The following is a 17,113-nucleotide window of genomic DNA, read 5'->3' on the forward strand; positions in this document are numbered from 1 at the left end:
CCAAATCCAAAGAAAAATGTCTGGTCAACAAACTCTGTCGAAAACCGTCAAAGCTTTTCTGGCTGCTTTGGATTCACATAGCAGAAGTAGAAAGTCCCAGAGCATCTGTGCTTGGAGGGAGATCCATTCATCTGTGTAGAGAATCCTGCACCTGCAGCTCCTTTTAAACACCGGGGCCATGCAAATCACTAACCACCCTGTCACTCATCCACCCTCAACCACAAGTCTGATGACATAGACCTGCCAGAGGGTGTGAGCAGCTCCACTTTGTGAATGTGAATGTGTGTGTGTGTGTGTGTGTGTGTGTGTGTGTGTGTGTGTATGTGTGTGTGTGTGTGTGTGTGTGTGTGTGTGTGTGTGTGTGTGTGTGTGTGCATGTGTGTGTGTGTGTGCGTGTGTGTGTACACTCACTTAAAAACACACAAAGAGCAGACAGGCAATATCTGAATGCAACCAACTGCCAGTCACAAGGAAAATTCAAAGTCATGGCAACCAAAAAAACAATATGTGACCTTTGGTCCTCTAATGCATACATGGATATGAGCTGAGCTTTTATCATATTAACTGTTAACCCATAGTTTATTACCTGAGAAACCAGGGTATGTGCATGAACCCAGCTGTGATATTAAAGTCTCAAACATGGATGTTTTCCAAACATGACTTAATGAAAATGTAATTAGGTCACAGGACAGTGAAACTAGATTGCCAATGGACTCAATTATTTGTTCTGAATTAGGGAAATAGCATTAAATCGGCGAGGATTGCAATGGTACTAAGCACTAAGAGAGCCATAGTCAAATATTTGCAAATTATATTTGCATTGATTTTAACCTGCTTGGACAGAGTCAAGTGAACGAAAACTGACTTTTAAATACATCTCCAAACATATCTATTATTGTGTTGTGTTATTTGTCTGTAGTCACCAAACAATTTTATACTCCAAACAACTTTATAGAATCATTTATTAAGGTCTGTTTGACCTTGGCTTGATGGTTACCACTTGGTGATGATGGCAAATCAAACTGTGTGGTGAGGATCAGCGGCATTTCAGCTTGTGTCAGATCTCTCAGAATCCTCCCATCCACCGACCAGCACATTTACAAGGCAAATACACTGTCTCCTCTTTTCACACTCACATTAAGATCATAGACTGCACATAGATCAGGATACAAGATACTAACTCTGGCCTGCTTTCCTTTTTCCTTTATCCATCCATTAATCATTCTTCCTCCGAGGCATGTCAGGGAGTGGTTGGCACACTCCTGGATCTGTTTAGATGCAGAAAAGTGGATGTAGATTGTCCACTCGTGCATGATTTTCCTTATTCCTGGTTTGACTCATCAATCACTGTTATTAATCTTATCATTGTTCCAGTTGAACTGAATGCAACCATTCAGTCAGTTTATCAGATGATGGGCTTCTATATTAGGACTTGGGTAGTAAAAAGAAAGCGTTTGAGATGATAATCAGACTTGTATGATATATAAACCCGTCTATTTATCAACCTGTTTTGTTGAATCTAGCCATCCTTTGTCTACTTCAGTGTAAAATACATTTGAGTTTCAGGTCCACTATAAACATCCTTTTTCTTTAAATGTTCTTGTTGAACTGAATCTGCTTTTGGGTGTTGTTTTGGTGATTATTTAGACAAGTGCGTTTTATGAGCTAAAATCCTGGGATAGTCTAAATGTGGTCAGCGGCGCCACCTAGCGTCTGTTTTATTTAATCTAAGCCACATGTGTACATAGCTGTCCATTCTGTTTGTGCATACAGCTAGTACCCCAGTGTGAACGGAAATCCTGGCTGCTTTGGTATTGTCCACTACATAGAGGCCTATGAACATGATCCACTTTGATTGTCCATTTGTCCACTATATAGTGTACTTTATGTGGACAAGTGGCCAATTCAAATGCAGCACATCTTAAAAAACATATCACACACACCTACTAGCTATAGTTCAAGCATATCCATGTATGTTCTGATAATACACACACACACACAAAAAATACTAGGCTGCAGTGAGGTTCAATGATTGGAAGACCCAAATGTCACATGAGCAGCAGCACAAAATGTGTTTTTACATGCATCTTAAGACTGGTATGGAATTACTAACTGCTTGCTATGTATTAAAGCCCATCACGAGATTAGCCTCAGCTACACGTTCTGGAGCATTGGTTGAGATTATTGATATGTTCCGTAGGAATAAATAAAAATCACCAGGGCTCATTTTAAAGCATTAAAAATATTTCATCTTTTACCCGTTGTTAAAACACGAGCACAAAATAATGGAACTTGTGACAGCAAATCTGAGTACCAAACTATATTTATTGTATACAGTAGTAAAAGACCACAAATAATGTACAAATCAGTAGAGAAACAAATAACATGACAATACCTGGGCCCCGTTCTTCATACAGCTAACTTGATTCTAAAAAGTGGAAGGCTGATTTGTTGCTAACTGTGCTCTTATTTTGTGTAAGAAAACCACAATTATTACTTGTGATTGGTTTGTGTTTCTGTACCACACAATTCTGACAAATGCTTGTTAATGACTGAGGATTGATGAGAGTTGAGGAGCTTGACAAAAAAGTATTTTTTTTTCATAGGTCAAACAAACAGAAAAATGAATACTTCCAAAAACCAGATGGTATTTTAAAGTCATATATTCATTCAAAAATGTTTGGTACTGATTACTGGTATTGAATGCAGACAAAAATACAGAATACTTTTCAATTATTTAAAAAATAACAAAGACGGCACCTTTCGAACATGGCTGAGGATAACTTTCATTTTATAGACAGGATTGCTTTTATTTTGTATGCGTGACAATTTAAAACATGTACAGATCAACTGGTGCCTGTAAAGAAAGGTGCAGCCTTTTCTGAAAAAAAAAAATGGACAAACTTAAAAAACGGTTGTCATGACCCAATTCGCTCTTAAGATTGCCTTTTTTGAGCTCAATGACAAGACACATTTTAATCCTGACTAAATCAAAAGCTTGTGTCAGACCATTATCAATCAAAGCCAACTTGGTTAACCACGTACGAAGAACGGGGCCCTGTGGGTACAGAACACTTATCTCCCAAGCTCCACTGGCTGACCTCCCTGCCCTCCTGATATGCAAACTGCATGCTTCACTCTCCGAACCGTAAAATAATGAAGACACTCATCACCACTTGAAGAGACCTTCACTGGAACACTGCAGAAAAACACGCTCAAAGCATGTTTCTTTCTGAACACACACACCAGCAAACAACATCTCAGCTCAGTTGACATGGCAGTGAAAAGTGTCTTCAATGTGCTAACAAAAACAGACCAACTTTTGTTGGAAATCTTTGCTCAAGCAGGAAGCTGCTCCTCTTCAAAGCACATCTAGAGTCGGACAATACAGATGAGACAGCTGACCCTCAAATCAGCACTGATCAACAAACTTTCAGTAATTCCCAACTGCAGGCCACCCTGACCTCTACCACGAAAAGGACTGCTTGTAAGAATACCTTAAGGACTGGTCACTGGCCCACTTTACCGCACAATAATTGGGAAAAAAAAAATAAAAGTTTCGTATTCGCATCAGGAGACTCACCGTACACTGTCAAACTCAAGGATGCACCTCAATGGTATAAATTAATTCTCTCCCCTACACAAGCATTTTTCTGCATGAGCAAAGAGTTTTCTGTACTGCAGATACCCACAAACAATCGTTGTCAGTTAGTAGCAGTTGAAGAGGGAGCAAATAACGTTGATGCAATACAAACGCCTTGAAATATAACAGTTCTGACCTCGCAGTTTGCTTTTAGAGAGACGTACATCAAATATGAAGCAGACGTTCGGTCTTTGGAGTATTGGTCCAAGCCCCACAACATTTATCTAACACCCATTCTGATACTTCTGTACAGGAGGGGAAGGAAGAAAAAAAAAAAAAAAATCAACATGCCCCATGGGTGTCAATTCTTAAAATAAGAGACAAAAATACAAAGACATTGCAGAAGCACCTAAAATGCAAAGAGAATTAAAATACATTTTTGAAAGGAGTCACTGTTCAGACCAAAAAAAAAAAAAAAAAAAAAAAAAAAGAAACACACAAGAAAGCAAAGTAAAATGGAAAGCGGGTGTGTATTAAGTTCAGATAGTGCTTCCACTTCAAAACATTTTCATGCCCACTGACTGTGACCCCGGGACAAAGACTTGCAGAGCCTCGCGTTCAACCATGATGGATGAACACCGTGACAAACTACTGGATACTAAGCTTTCACTGGACAGTGAGCGAGAAGCAGTGACAAACCAGGAACAGCTGTGATGAGCTGTTGGTCCAATCACAGCCTGCGATGCCAGAAGGAAAATGTTGTCCTGATTGGCCAGCAGAGAGACTGCCGACACACACCAAAGTTCAGTCCTGGCCGAGACAGTACATAAACAGCTGAGGACCCCCCCACACACACACCTGACAAAGAAACCATGAGAGACATCTTTAAACTGAAGAAATAATAATTATAATAATAATAATAATTATAATAATAATAATAATAATAATAATAGGCTGAGAAGAGCCACGGGAAGGAAGGGACAGTGAAGGTGGTTGAAGGCGTGGTCTGAGGGTGGCTGTCAATGAGGTGGGTGGGGCTTAGCAGTGCCCACCTGTCTGCTGCTGGAAAACATCTATGGTGTCTTCATCTTCCATCTCCAGCTGCGGAGGAAAAGATGTTAAATTCAGTGAGACAACGCAGGGCCGAAAGTTTCAGAAATTAAATGACTTGCAGACACAGGTTGCGGACACAGGCATCTCTAATGCGATCCCATCACGTAGAAGATGATTTCAAAGGGGTTTCAGGTGAATATGAAGGCGAGTAGAAGATAATATCATACCTGTGCCGGTGTATCCGTCTCATTGATGGGCTGCCCATCAAACCTGAACCTGATCTGCCTTATTGAGAGACCCTGCAGATGAACACGAATCCATGGAGAAGGAATTTTTGGTACAGCAAACTAAGGAAGGACTACAACACCTCGACCGTGACATGCATGTTGTTTGGAGGAATTTAAAAAAAAACCCCCAAAAAAACAAGTCATTTTGGGCTTTCAGCTCACCTGTCGTTCACAGTACGCCTTCATAAGTTTGCTGAGCGGTGTGTGCCTTTTGATTTTGAATTGGACCACTGATCCATCTTGCCCTGCAACCTTCAGGTTGATGTGATCGTTCTCAGTCTTTACTCCCTCCTGCAAAGACAAACACGTGTTAACACCAGACCAACCAGCAGGTTATAACAATCGCAACGGAAAAAAAAAAAAAAATGTTACGAGGTTGACTGTAAAGTCTCAAGACAATCGAGCCAGCGTTATTACACCACAAAAACAAAAAGTACAAGACCGCTACATATAGCATACAACTCATAAAAGTAATTTCACATTGCGCAGGGAGGACTGCGACTCGTGACGAAGTAGCAACGCCGCACGGTGCAGTACATACTTGAACCAAAACAGACCTACAATTCAGGAAGGTGACAATATGCTGCTTGCCGGGCAGTCACTGATGCTAACGTTAGCATGTTTAGCTCCCGGCTAGGTGCTCGGCACGCCAAGCCCTTCAGCACCGATGGGGAGTTTAGCTCGCCGGCTAACGCCGCTAGCATTTTGTGTTTTTTTTGTTTTTTTTTTGGACTGTGGTCAAACAAGCACCAACATAAATAATAATAAAAAATAATAATAAAAAAAACCCAACACGAAGAGCGCGGCCACGTTAGTTATTAAATTAGTGTGTCACCTCCATTTGCGCTGTTTTTTTTTTTGTTTTTTTTTCTGCAGCTGCTGCAGTTGCGGCATTTGCGCCGTTGCGGACGTAGCGTGGTCCCGTTTCGACAAAGAAAAAAAAAAAAAAAAAAAAAAAAAAAAAAAAAATCCGCAAATGACAATCATGGTGTAATTGACATTTCTGCTCGCAAGCTTCGAAACCCCAATTAGTAGCACAACATCTCTCCTGCTTCCCTCCGCGGTAGTTACCAGTAAGCGCACGTAAACGCGAATATGGACGCGGGGATGCTCATTCATTTGCGAAACAAACACTGCGCCGATTTCGAGAAACGTGCAAACCAGGCCATTTTAGATTGCACATCTGAGACGGTTTCGCAGCAGCTCCCAACCAGCCATCATCACAAATAAACGGCTCTTTAAACCTTTAACGTCTTACCTTTGGCTTTTCCTCTGACATCTCGGCTGGATTTCTCGCTCCTGTTTTCAGAATAATCTGCTAATTGGGCTTTATTTGTCTTTCTGCCGCCTTCTGTCCTCTCGTCTCCCCACTGACGGGCGCGCGCTTAGGACCGCTGTTACAAATAACCGATTGGCTCTGAGGGAAACCACGTGGTTTGGAAATCGCGGGGACGCGGACGCGGGAGCGCGCATCTATGCAAAATACTCGGTCACGCGAACTGAGGACCTTTAATGGTAATCCCGTGTCAAAACAATGCATTACCAAACACAGAAAAGGTAGTCACTCTGTACATGAACGTATCCTGGATCGTTTGAACAATCAACAAAGGCCGTTGTTTTCACAAGGCAACGTTGTCTTGGACACCTTGTATAATATGTCTACCAGCGGGAACCTGCATGGGCTTGACTTATTGAGTTAATTTAGAAGACCCTATATAGTTACTGTAGTGTTTGAGTTTTGTCCAAAACCAAACAAATGTAAAGTTTTGCATTAAAAATGGTGTTGATTCATGAAAAACGTCAAACCTGACAAGATATATGTAAAAATAACAATGCTGTTTCTTATGACAGCTACATTTGATTGCTTACCAGTTCTGTATCAGTCATAGACCATACTCATTTCAAATTCTTTGTAATTTTCATAAATCAAGGCAATTCATCAGTGTTCCTTTAAATAACTAATCAAATTCAGTAACCCATCACTGCTTGGTGATTGATTCCATTTTTACTCCATATTTATTTTTGTTTTAAAGAAAGCAGAATGCAGGAAATACACAACACACAACTAAAGGCCAGTGACTGAAGTTATGATCACTTTCAAGTCTTTAATTAGGCCTATTTGTTTTTACAGGATATACAAGTTTTGTTCTTTAACAAGAATTAGGATGACTTCTATACAGCTTTAGGATCAATGCATTCTACTAAAGTTAATGATTACATACCATATTCATCAAGGATGACAATTCAATTTTGACCTCATTGTATGAATGCAATTCTCAGAAATAATACATTTAAAAAATTATTTTCTATCGGCGGAAAATGCTGCAATAAAAATTACCTCCAACAATTACGTTTCAGAATTGGAACGAGTCTATTTGAAACAAGAAAAAAAATTACACAAAGAACAAAAATGGGTTATAACCGCACTATATCTCAGCAGCAGTAAAAAAAAAGCAAAAACAGTCTGAAAAGTTACAGAAAGAGATTGTCAAAAGGAAAGAATTGAAACTGCACTCCTTCCATTCTGTACAATTAAACTTATAAATAGTAAAAGTTGATCAATGCTACAGGAGTCACAGGATTGACTACTATAGTTTGGAAAACCAACCAAAAGGCTGGCTGTGAATGCCTGCTGCTCTGAGTATTCACTGTGAACAGATCCCCTCATGCAAACTTGGAGTACGGATTTTGGCCTCTTAGACCTAGAAAACATGAAACAATCAGTAAAACAGTGCACTGATTTAAAGGAATAGTTTGACATTTTGGGAAATGCACATATTGTTTTTCTTGCTGGGAATTAGATGAGAGTATCAATACCACTCTGATGTCTGTCAATATGGTTTGTTTATATGTAGTTCAATATACAGCCAGGAGATGACTTCGCTCAGCACAAAGACTGCAAACAGGAGGAAGCAGCTATGCTCTGTATGATGGTAACAAAATCCACCTACCTGCACCTCTAAAAGCAGGCTAACTAAGTGGCATGTAACATTTTGTTACATATATCCATACAAAAAGCTGAAAACATCTATCCAAAGTATTAAATAGAAACTCTTGATATACACTGGGAGGTTTCCAGGGAACCAGTGGAGGAAGTTGACGCACCTCCACTGGTTTTTCTTGGACCCTGGTCCAAGAAATAATCTGGCAATAAACCACAGTAATACTGGTGGACAGATCCAGGCTTGCTGTTTCCCCTTGTTTCCAATCATTATGCTAAACTAAACTAACCGGCTGCGAAGTTGTCTTTGTATTTACCATACCTTTTTAATCAACTCTCAGCAAGAAAGAAAGTCAACATATTTCCCATAATTTCACATCTTTGTCAAGAAATATGGCAAAATCTATTTTTGTTGAATTCATTCTCCCACCAAAGGTCCACGTTTAGAGTTTTCTTTCAAATAAATAGAAGTTGTTAGTATCTGCATGTGTGTCAGCGAGGGAGAAAGCTTACCATATTTCTTCCTGATTTCTTCGTGTCTCTGTTTCATCTCTACCTTCCTGGAAAGACAAAACATTCTCTAGTGAGCCACACAGTGACGAATGATATTTCTCAGACTCTCAAACACTTCTAATAGTCATGATGCCATAAACCAGTTTAGCCTGATAACATTGTGACGTGCGCATTTTTCCCCTCATCTGCGTTGAGCAATAAAGGAAATGGATTTGGATCATGAACAGCTATGCAACAAAGGCAGGTTGTGCGTCAGGTGTAATTTACTGTAGACTGTAAACTGTCAGACACAATACAAATATTAATAAACCCATTAAAGCCCTAAATGTATAATTATTGGGCTATTGTATGAGTGTGTATACATAAAGTGTTGACACACATTTTCTTTATGTATGTGTTTGTAGCAAATATGAACAGATATTATAAATCACAGCTGAATCGGTTTGTTCTTGAGGAAGAAAACTGTTTGGAGAAACTCTGTGTCGTGAAGACCTTCATAATTTATCACTGGAACTGCTGTGAAAGCTAGAGATGGACTCGCAATGTGGGTAATGATTCAGAGGTCTGCAGCCAAGCTAACTCAGATTTAAGACTAATTGCTCAATTACATTCAACTTGTGCATTGAGGTTATGTACAGAGATGCAAAATTTCTCTTCAAACACATCTTCTGGTAAACTACATCCACAGATATATCAAGTACAGTCACAAAAGAACAAGCCAGAAATCTGTTACACTCAACATTAAAACATTACATCTCACCTTTCTTCCTGCTTAGTTTTCGTCTTATCGGCCTGTCTCTGCATTTTGGCCTCAGCCCTTTTGGATCTGACACACAAACACATGGCGAGTGTGTTAGGCTATGATTTCTTTAGGTCATGGGAAAGCACACAGTATGGTTTTCTAGTGCAGACACTTTAAGGAAACCAAACTGGAGAAAATAAAAAGTATGTAGTTATATGTGGAAACAGAAATGAATAGGGTGGAGGTGGGATAAAGATTAATGTGCAAAACAAAAACAAAAATGCAACTGGATTCAGGATCAGGTTCTGGAGGATGGCAGATAGAGTCAATCACAGCTCACTGTATACTTACCCAAAGTTCTCACACTTGCAGCAGCAGAACAGACAGACCAGGAAGGCAATGATGATAACCCCACCGACCACAGCCAAGGTGATGATCAACGTCTGGAAGTTCACTGCAGACATAAAAACACAATGACAAAGTTATGGAGGAGTCACCAGTCACAGATCTTCAGGATAAAAAAAAAAATACACGTTCTACCGCTTTGCTCGGCTCTTACTGTATTTCCTCTTATCTCTTGTCTTAGACACAGTAACTTTAGAGCTGTAGACATTTGACAGCAGCAGTTTTTTTTATATACTTATAATGATGTTTTCTTTTACTTTACTTTGCCCACTTTTGTCTAAAATGTCTTTGTTTGCTGTAGAATTAGACCAAACCAACAAAATCAGTTCCTGACCAAAAGTACACAAAGTGCTTAAAATTGCACATCATTACGTCAGTTTAAGAGAGTCTCCCGTTTCTTCAGGATAAACACCGAAAGAATAAAGCACTCATTGAAGTTGTGTTGGGTATGAAATGGTTAGCTGTCTGTGTGCGTGTGTGTGTGTGGGGGTGTGTGTGTGTGTGTGTGTGTGTGTGTGTGTGTGTGTGTGTGTGTGTGTGTGTGTGTGTGTGTGTTTTCTTACTCCAGCACAGCCCCCAGCGAGCATTATTCAGGGGGCAGAGTGAATGTGGCGGGAGGATGGTTTTCACTGGATATGTGACGCATGACTTAGTTGTGCTGCACCACAAGCACTGTAAAAAATAATAAAACACGCATAATCATCCTTTTATTTGACCAAACAATGAAACTTTAAGTATTAAGGACAAAATAGGAGGAACTGTATCAAAAACACACACACACACACACACACACACACAAAGTAGAAAATAGAAGAAGAGGGTGGGAATGGCAGATCAGTTGCTCCTCAAACCAGTCTAACAGGTATGGAGGTGGAGGAGGAGTCACCAGCTGTAGTTCCTCCACCTGGGACACTTCTGTTTTCCATCACGCACGCGTATACACGCACGCACGCACACACACACACGCACACACACTGCAAACCCAGAATCAACCTAACAACCTCACAGGACTTACCGTCACATTTCTCAGACATTCCTCACAGCCTGTCCCATTTTTCGACTCGCACACTGCAGGAAAGAAGCCAATTAGTTCAGTTAAAACAATCCACTGAGGGGAAAATAAATCGGATAAACTCGGCCAACACGATTCTTTAATAGGTACACACTCTGGTCTCACAATTGGAGGTACAAGAGACTTAAATATTAAGAGAGATTAGCTGGAAACACTGTGAGGAGCAGGTTAAATGAGGCCTGTAGGTTCGTTTCCCACTGTGTTTTTTGTAACTACTGCTAATACTTCTGGGACATTCTGCATGGAGACAGAACACATTAAATGAACAGGCTGTGGATCAGTTACACTGTTATCAGCAGACACACACACAGGACAGCAGCTGGGTTTATGTATCTGTAAAATGAAGGTGTAAATAAGGTCTATTCTTGTTTGGTCGATTTGTTTGTAGCTACTCCTTCTGGTCTCTTTACTGTGCAACAATTAAAGACGTGGGGCTGAGGGGGACCTAAAAGAGACTACTGCTGGGAGGTTACAACAATACACTGAACAACATTGAAAGTTTAATTCACATTTTTGTTATATTTGAAGTCCCATTAATCACCATGCTGGCCAAAATGAGAAAACAAAGAGAAGTCTCAATAATGTCAATAGTCTAGGATTTTATACAAACTATTAAATCCTTATAAAAGTTAGTGACGCAGCCAAAAGAGATTACAGGAAAATGAGACGTGATTCTTAGCTGCCATTAAGTCAGTGATTTCAATTCCTACCTTGTCCAGGTGCGGGAGACTGGGCAAAAACTGTCCCCGAGCCGAGGACAAGAAAAAGAGCAGGGAGTAAAATCCGTAAATCCATCATTCAGCCACTCAGACGCAGATTATTCACGATGGTGTTTCTCAGATTTTTATGTTTGAGGAGATTTGAACAACCAGCGCGAGTTCAAAAGGAGGAAATGTTTTGGCTGCTCCACCGGGTCGACGGCTGAAACTCGAGAAGAGAACTTTCCGAGAATGAACCATACGCGAAGTCCTGACGCACGCTCATTACGCACCAAAGACAAAACACGGGAAGGCGGAGGCATTGAGGGAGTACTTCTTTAAAAAAAAAAATATGTGCAGAAGTTACCGTTAACAAGTCTAAAAAAAATAGTTACTAATTCCGCAGGAAAATGGTTCCTGTGAGGAATATATTCTTAATTCTTAAACATGACACTATTAGATTGTCAATACTGAAACATTAGTGTTTCACTAATTAGTGTATTAGTGTTACATTTTACAGTTTACCTGCTTGAAGCTAGTTTGAACTCATTTATATCAAGCATGAGTTGTGTCGTTTGGTCCATTGGTTCCCAGCCTATGGATTGGGGGCCTTCCAAGGGTCACCAAATGAATCTGTGGAGTCATTTGGGAGAGGAGAAGGGGGGCAAATGAAGTTATGAAACACACAATTGTTTTATTTTTCTATTAATTTTTTCTAAACATTCGATTTTTAAAAAAAATTAAAAGCACATATAAAGCACACTGACTGACAATTTAGTTTGTTTAACCCGTACAAAAATCAATGTGTAGAACAATAAATCTCCAGTCTTTATGCTAAACTAAGCCAACTGGCTGCTGGTTGTAACTGCACGTCTGCAGACAGTACTTGAGGTATAGGCCCATGTTTTTTTTTAAATAAGTGCACAAAGGTGACATTGAATAGAGGACAATTTTCAATAATTTATTAAAGCATAATTTTGTAAAGCCAGTTACAAATAAAAAAGAACAACACACATATCTCTCTTTTTTGAACAAGCACGATGTTTAACTATGTAATGATGATAATAAGCATAACAGAAGAGAAGAATGGGCCCCACTCTTGGCCGCCTGCGGCTGACAACAGGACCCTTCGTGACGAAGTTGCCCTTGAAGACAGATTTGTGATCAGAAACACACTGATCACATTTTCAGCGACTAAAGTGCAAGTTCTTCCTACTCAGTGTAACATCAGGGACAGACAGCACCATAGATGTAGAATAACTAGAACAGACATCTCTAGGTTCCCCATCATTTATGGCTTATAAACTTTACTTTTTCCAGTTTTGCACATATTTTAGCCCAAACTAAATTAACCAAGAGTTCAAACTGGAACCTCTGACTGAGTTCTGCTTATTCTAACTCTATAGGATCTCAGGATCTCTGCAGGATCCCAGTGGGCGGTGTGCGAGCAGTCAAGGCCGCAGCTTCGATTAAAAACACTGAGGTCATGTACTTAGTATCTCTTCTAGAAATTTGGGCTATTTTAGCAAAACTAGTTTACATTCCACACTTAGTGGATAAGTTAGGCTGATTTCAGTATTGTTTATATCTTTAAATTTTCATCTAATTCTGCATTTATTTTTATTTTTATCAAATACATGAAAAAGTCTCATTTTGGGTTTTTGGTCAAAGTTTCTGAGGGGTGGGGGTTCAGGGTTTTGGGTTCACAACCTCGGTGTTTCTAAAGGGCTGGAGCCCTGTGCAGTATGGTTATCCAGATAAACAGACTAGTTCACCTTCAGAAGTTCAACTTCAATTAAACATCTGGTGTAAAAAGAGGCAAACTGTAACTGTCTGTGGGGCAAATACTTAAATTATTATTGCCACAGTTTAGAGACTTCGGCTAAACTAAATTAGACAGTTCATTGGACCGTGTTTTGATATCAGACTGTCCGTTTCCGTGTTATCCAAGTATTCACAATGGATATCTGATGCAGGGAACACTTTGTTTAGTGTTTTTGTCCTCTGGGGGTGTTATACGTGAGGGACGCTGCCATCTATCTGCAATCCACAGTGTCAGGTGACATTGGCAGAACAGTTACTTAACTTTCAGTCCAAAAACACACACATACACACAAAGCAGTTCTGACTTTCAGCAGTCCGAGTGCACAGTTAACCATCTCCGAGCCTAAATCCTCACGTGTCTTATCTGCTCCTCTTACACTGAGACTAATAAAAAAATCTAGTATATTTTCAATCCTCTCAAACAGACCTGGCAATACATACAGTACAATAATAAATAAATAACCCGTAACCCTCCCTTAAAATTCCATGCTTTTGCCTTTGAGTCACAATTACAACACCATTCTTCGCAAAGGTTAGTCATGTAAATACATCTTATTTTCAAGGACTACACTCAGTAAAATTACTTCTCTTTTTGCATTGCTCATTTCCCTTTTCTTTTCCAACAGTTTGCATTACACCATGAATACACTCACACACACAGCAGCAATCCAGACACAGCACTTGAGGGTGGTTAAGATAGTGGGGTGGGTGGGGGAGGGGCATACAGTATTAATAATATCATCGGTAATAAAAGTCACATATTCGTAAACAGGCTGGAAACACAGACAAACTGGAGCTTGTATGCATTTTTGTTTAAGTGTCCTGATCTCCTCGGTAAAGAAAAAAAAAAAGTGAGAATAGCTCTAGCAGACGAGGATATACAGTATTTTATGGCTCCAATTAATGCTGCAGAGTGAGTCCCAGCAAGTAACAACAAGGATAAATTCACCACAAAACACTGTGAAAACATGACCACGATAGCAGCCCCTCTCATTCTGGTCTGTGTTTTTACTAATTGGTACTTTTCTGTGATTCACATTAATGACACAGCCAGTGAAGGATGAAGGATATTGGCATCATATTCAGACATACAGTGGTCATTATCACCACCATTCCCCTTGCATGTATTTTACATGACAGGTGTCACATTGCATTTTGTATGGCATCTATATACTGTACAGTGCAGTGGGCACCAAAAATGTCAATAATAACTCTTATTATAATGTGTGATATACAGTACAAAACATTACATATTTGTTCAGTTTATGTGTACATGGATGTGAATATACATATAAATGCAGTTTGTGTTATATGTAGACATAAATAGGGAAGGGTTTTTTCTGATACTACTCTGGATGATATTGTTCTCCTTGTAGAGTCAGGCTGTAAGCCATGCCCAGACTCTCCATGTCAAGCTAAACATGACCACAGAGACTCCGAAGTAAAACCTCTACTCTTCTGGAGAAAACCTATATGATATTGTTCAGAAATATTTAAAGCCACTTCCTTTGGCTGTTTTCTTCTTGTGGCCACACAGTGGCACTGACGAGTGAACAAGTGAACACTGTGGTTTGGTGGGCGGTGGCCCCCGAAGAAGAATCATCATCATCATCGAGTCCTTTTTCTCAGATGTATGTTACAGATAAAAGACAGAGAGAACGGCAGACAGAAAAGCAAGCAAGAACAAGAATTCAGCATTTTAACTCAACAGCAATAGCAAACAAAGATGCAACAGGAGTGAGGATATGTGAAGAGAAAGAGAGAGACTCTGAAATTGGAGGAAGAGTGAGAGAGAGAAACAAGATTTAACTGAGAACGTGTGGCTTTCTTCTATCTGGCAGTGCACTGGGGGGGTGGAGGAGCCGCCTGAGACTCACTGGGACGGGGCGGCTGAGTTGTGCTTGTTATTACTGAACTTTGTCCGAAAAGGAAAACGGAGAGAAGTTTGGAGTGTGCTTGAACATCTACATGCAGGACTACAGCTGAGGGGGGGTGTTATGTATTTGACAGGAAGAGCCCCAAAATACAGGTTGTTTTCTTTGTCATGCTCGTTTTTAAATAGATCCCTTGTCCCAATCTGAAGTGAAACCCAGGCCAGTAGAGTGTGCGTTTGGCTTCTGTGTCCACTTTTCCCCAGTTTGTTATCGACGCTCATCCACTGCTCTTGAATCAACCTGGAGGATTTGCTGATTGGTTCGACTGCCTTCATCAAAACCAACCAACCAATGAAGGCGAGGCCAAAGGCGTTTGTTGCCACTGGATGGATGAACCGAGGGCTCTGACTGGTTGGTGGTGATCACCTGGCCCAGGAACTGGCTACGCTGGTCACGGACATGGTGCTGCATCGTTTCTTCACCACCATGTTAATGTAGGCCCTCATGATCTTAGTGATCTCTCCAACCTAAAGAGGAAAAGCAGATTAGTTTGTGCTGCACATTTAAGCCTGTTTTATTGGTCGGCATGCTGGCAGCAAATACCTGCAAAGTTAATGACATTCCCATTGTCCTCAGCTGAGATTTGTTATTTTATATTTACCTACTAAATCATGATAATGAACATGGTAAACATTACACCCTATAAACATCATCTTGCGTTGTTATGGGGAGCATGTTAGCTTGCTGTCATTTGATTTCAGCGTAAAGCAAAACCTTCCTAACCTCTTAGCATAACTGACCTAGTCACTTAGTCTCTTGTGTATTTGTTTGCCTAATGAAGACAACAAGATAAAAGACATTAAAAAATAGTACATGTGATCCTTTATGCAACGTCAACCCCAAAATGAAACACATCTGTAAATCAGCTGTGACCATGAACTTGCTCACAAGTTAAAACAAAAAGAAATAACAACATCTGGTAAAAGAAACATCAGAGAAAAAAGAGATGAGAGCTAAAATAATTAATTGATCAATTAGTCAATGAAAAGAAAATTACAGAGAAACTATTTTTGATTATCTTGCGCTGTTAGTCGGACAAAACAAGCGACCAACAACCAATTTTGGGCGTAAGAAAATTGCAATGTGTATTCTTCACTAGTTTTCAATATCTCACAGGCCAAGCAATTAATAAATTATTCAAGAAAATAATCCGATTAAATATTAATTTAACTCTAAAAGGGATAAACAACCAATAAAATGAGTAGTGAGCTCTCACCAGTGGCGTCTCAAAGAACATCTCCCTCTCGTCCACGATGATCTTGTAGGTGCAGGGCTGTGAAGCTCCAAAGAAGGTGATGTGTTCGTACTGGAAGGTCTCCAGTGGTTTGGGTTCACCTCGCTTATACACAGACACATTGTCAGCACTGACACTCAGCCACAGATCATGAGGGAAACCACCCTCTTTACACTGCAGAGAGAGGAGAGTAGGGAGAGAAAGGGGTTACTGGTCTGGTATATTATTTGTATGTGTCCCTGAAATCATCATGTGGTCTTCTTATTTTTTCACCTCCACATCAAACAGAGTAGATCCATAACCGGGCCACTCCTTAATGATGCTCATGTATTTAAGCATGGCCTGGTGCTGCGGCATGCCCTGCAAGCGAGTCCACTTCTCCAGCACGCTGGTCCGTGTGGCAGACGTCTCCTCCTTCACCCACATCTCCAGCATCTGTTCCTCCTCCACCTGAAACAATCAGTTGATCTTCTGTCAAACTATCAGCCAGTCATTTAATCCAGTCAGCTGGCAGCTCCATATGTCATTTCTCAGAGCAGGAGACTGATTTGACTGAACTTATTGGAATGCAGAGATTCATGCAAATCAGGGTTGCAAAGCAAAGGTCACCCGGTGCCACCCCATGGTAATGATCAGAAACTACAGCTGGAAAAATCAGGCTTACAAACTGCTCTATTTATAATAGAAAAATGTACTGGTGTTGAATCTAACCCTCTTCTATATTTTTCAAATACTTCATCGAGAGATTTTTTTGTACCTCTTGGGTCAGCACCAAAAAGATGTGAACACAATGTTAGGGCATAAAAGCTGGCAGATGTTTTGCCTGC

The 17,113-nt window shown here is 40.2% G+C and overlaps 3 protein-coding genes across 4 annotated transcripts in view; all 3 read right to left on the reverse strand.

Annotated features, from left to right (window-relative positions):
- Positions 1 to 2,305: 2,305 nt before the first annotated feature.
- On the reverse strand, positions 2,306 to 6,315 carry sumo3a (small ubiquitin like modifier 3a). Its single transcript, XM_069152557.1, has 4 exons — positions 6,182 to 6,315; positions 5,086 to 5,214; positions 4,864 to 4,935; positions 2,306 to 4,684 (listed from the first exon to the last, which is right to left on the reverse strand). Exons 1-4 carry the CDS (start codon positions 6,200 to 6,202, stop codon positions 4,622 to 4,624), a joined length of 285 nt encoding a protein of 94 aa, XP_069008658.1. The 5' UTR covers positions 6,203 to 6,315; the 3' UTR covers positions 2,306 to 4,621.
- A 699-nt stretch (positions 6,316 to 7,014) lies between these two features.
- pttg1ipa (PTTG1 interacting protein a) lies at positions 7,015 to 11,553 on the reverse strand. The gene is made up of 7 exons (XM_069151824.1): positions 11,307 to 11,553; positions 10,540 to 10,592; positions 10,088 to 10,196; positions 9,471 to 9,573; positions 9,138 to 9,203; positions 8,378 to 8,424; positions 7,015 to 7,625 (listed from the first exon to the last, which is right to left on the reverse strand). Exons 1-7 carry the CDS (start codon positions 11,392 to 11,394, stop codon positions 7,588 to 7,590), a joined length of 504 nt encoding a protein of 167 aa, XP_069007925.1. The 5' UTR covers positions 11,395 to 11,553; the 3' UTR covers positions 7,015 to 7,587.
- Positions 11,554 to 12,234: 681 nt separating this feature from the next.
- Positions 12,235 to 17,113, reverse strand: part of myo10l1 (myosin X, like 1) — a 48,146-nt gene continuing 43,267 nt past the window's right edge. For both annotated transcript variants that reach the window (XM_069152560.1, XM_069152559.1), the window contains exons 41-43: positions 16,560 to 16,736; positions 16,269 to 16,460; positions 12,235 to 15,519 (exon numbers count right to left, since the gene is read on the reverse strand). In XM_069152560.1, the coding sequence (XP_069008661.1) occupies positions 15,415 to 15,519; positions 16,269 to 16,460; positions 16,560 to 16,736 (474 nt within the window). In that variant the 3' untranslated portion in view covers positions 12,235 to 15,414. The remainder of the gene's footprint in view (positions 15,520 to 16,268; positions 16,461 to 16,559; positions 16,737 to 17,113) is intronic.

The sequence above is a fragment of the Embiotoca jacksoni genome, unplaced genomic scaffold (genome assembly GCF_022577435.1).
Source record: "Embiotoca jacksoni isolate LCO1_2020_lvr unplaced genomic scaffold, fEmbJac1.0.p SCAF_18, whole genome shotgun sequence".
Taxonomy (NCBI): domain Eukaryota; kingdom Metazoa; phylum Chordata; class Actinopteri; family Embiotocidae; genus Embiotoca; species Embiotoca jacksoni.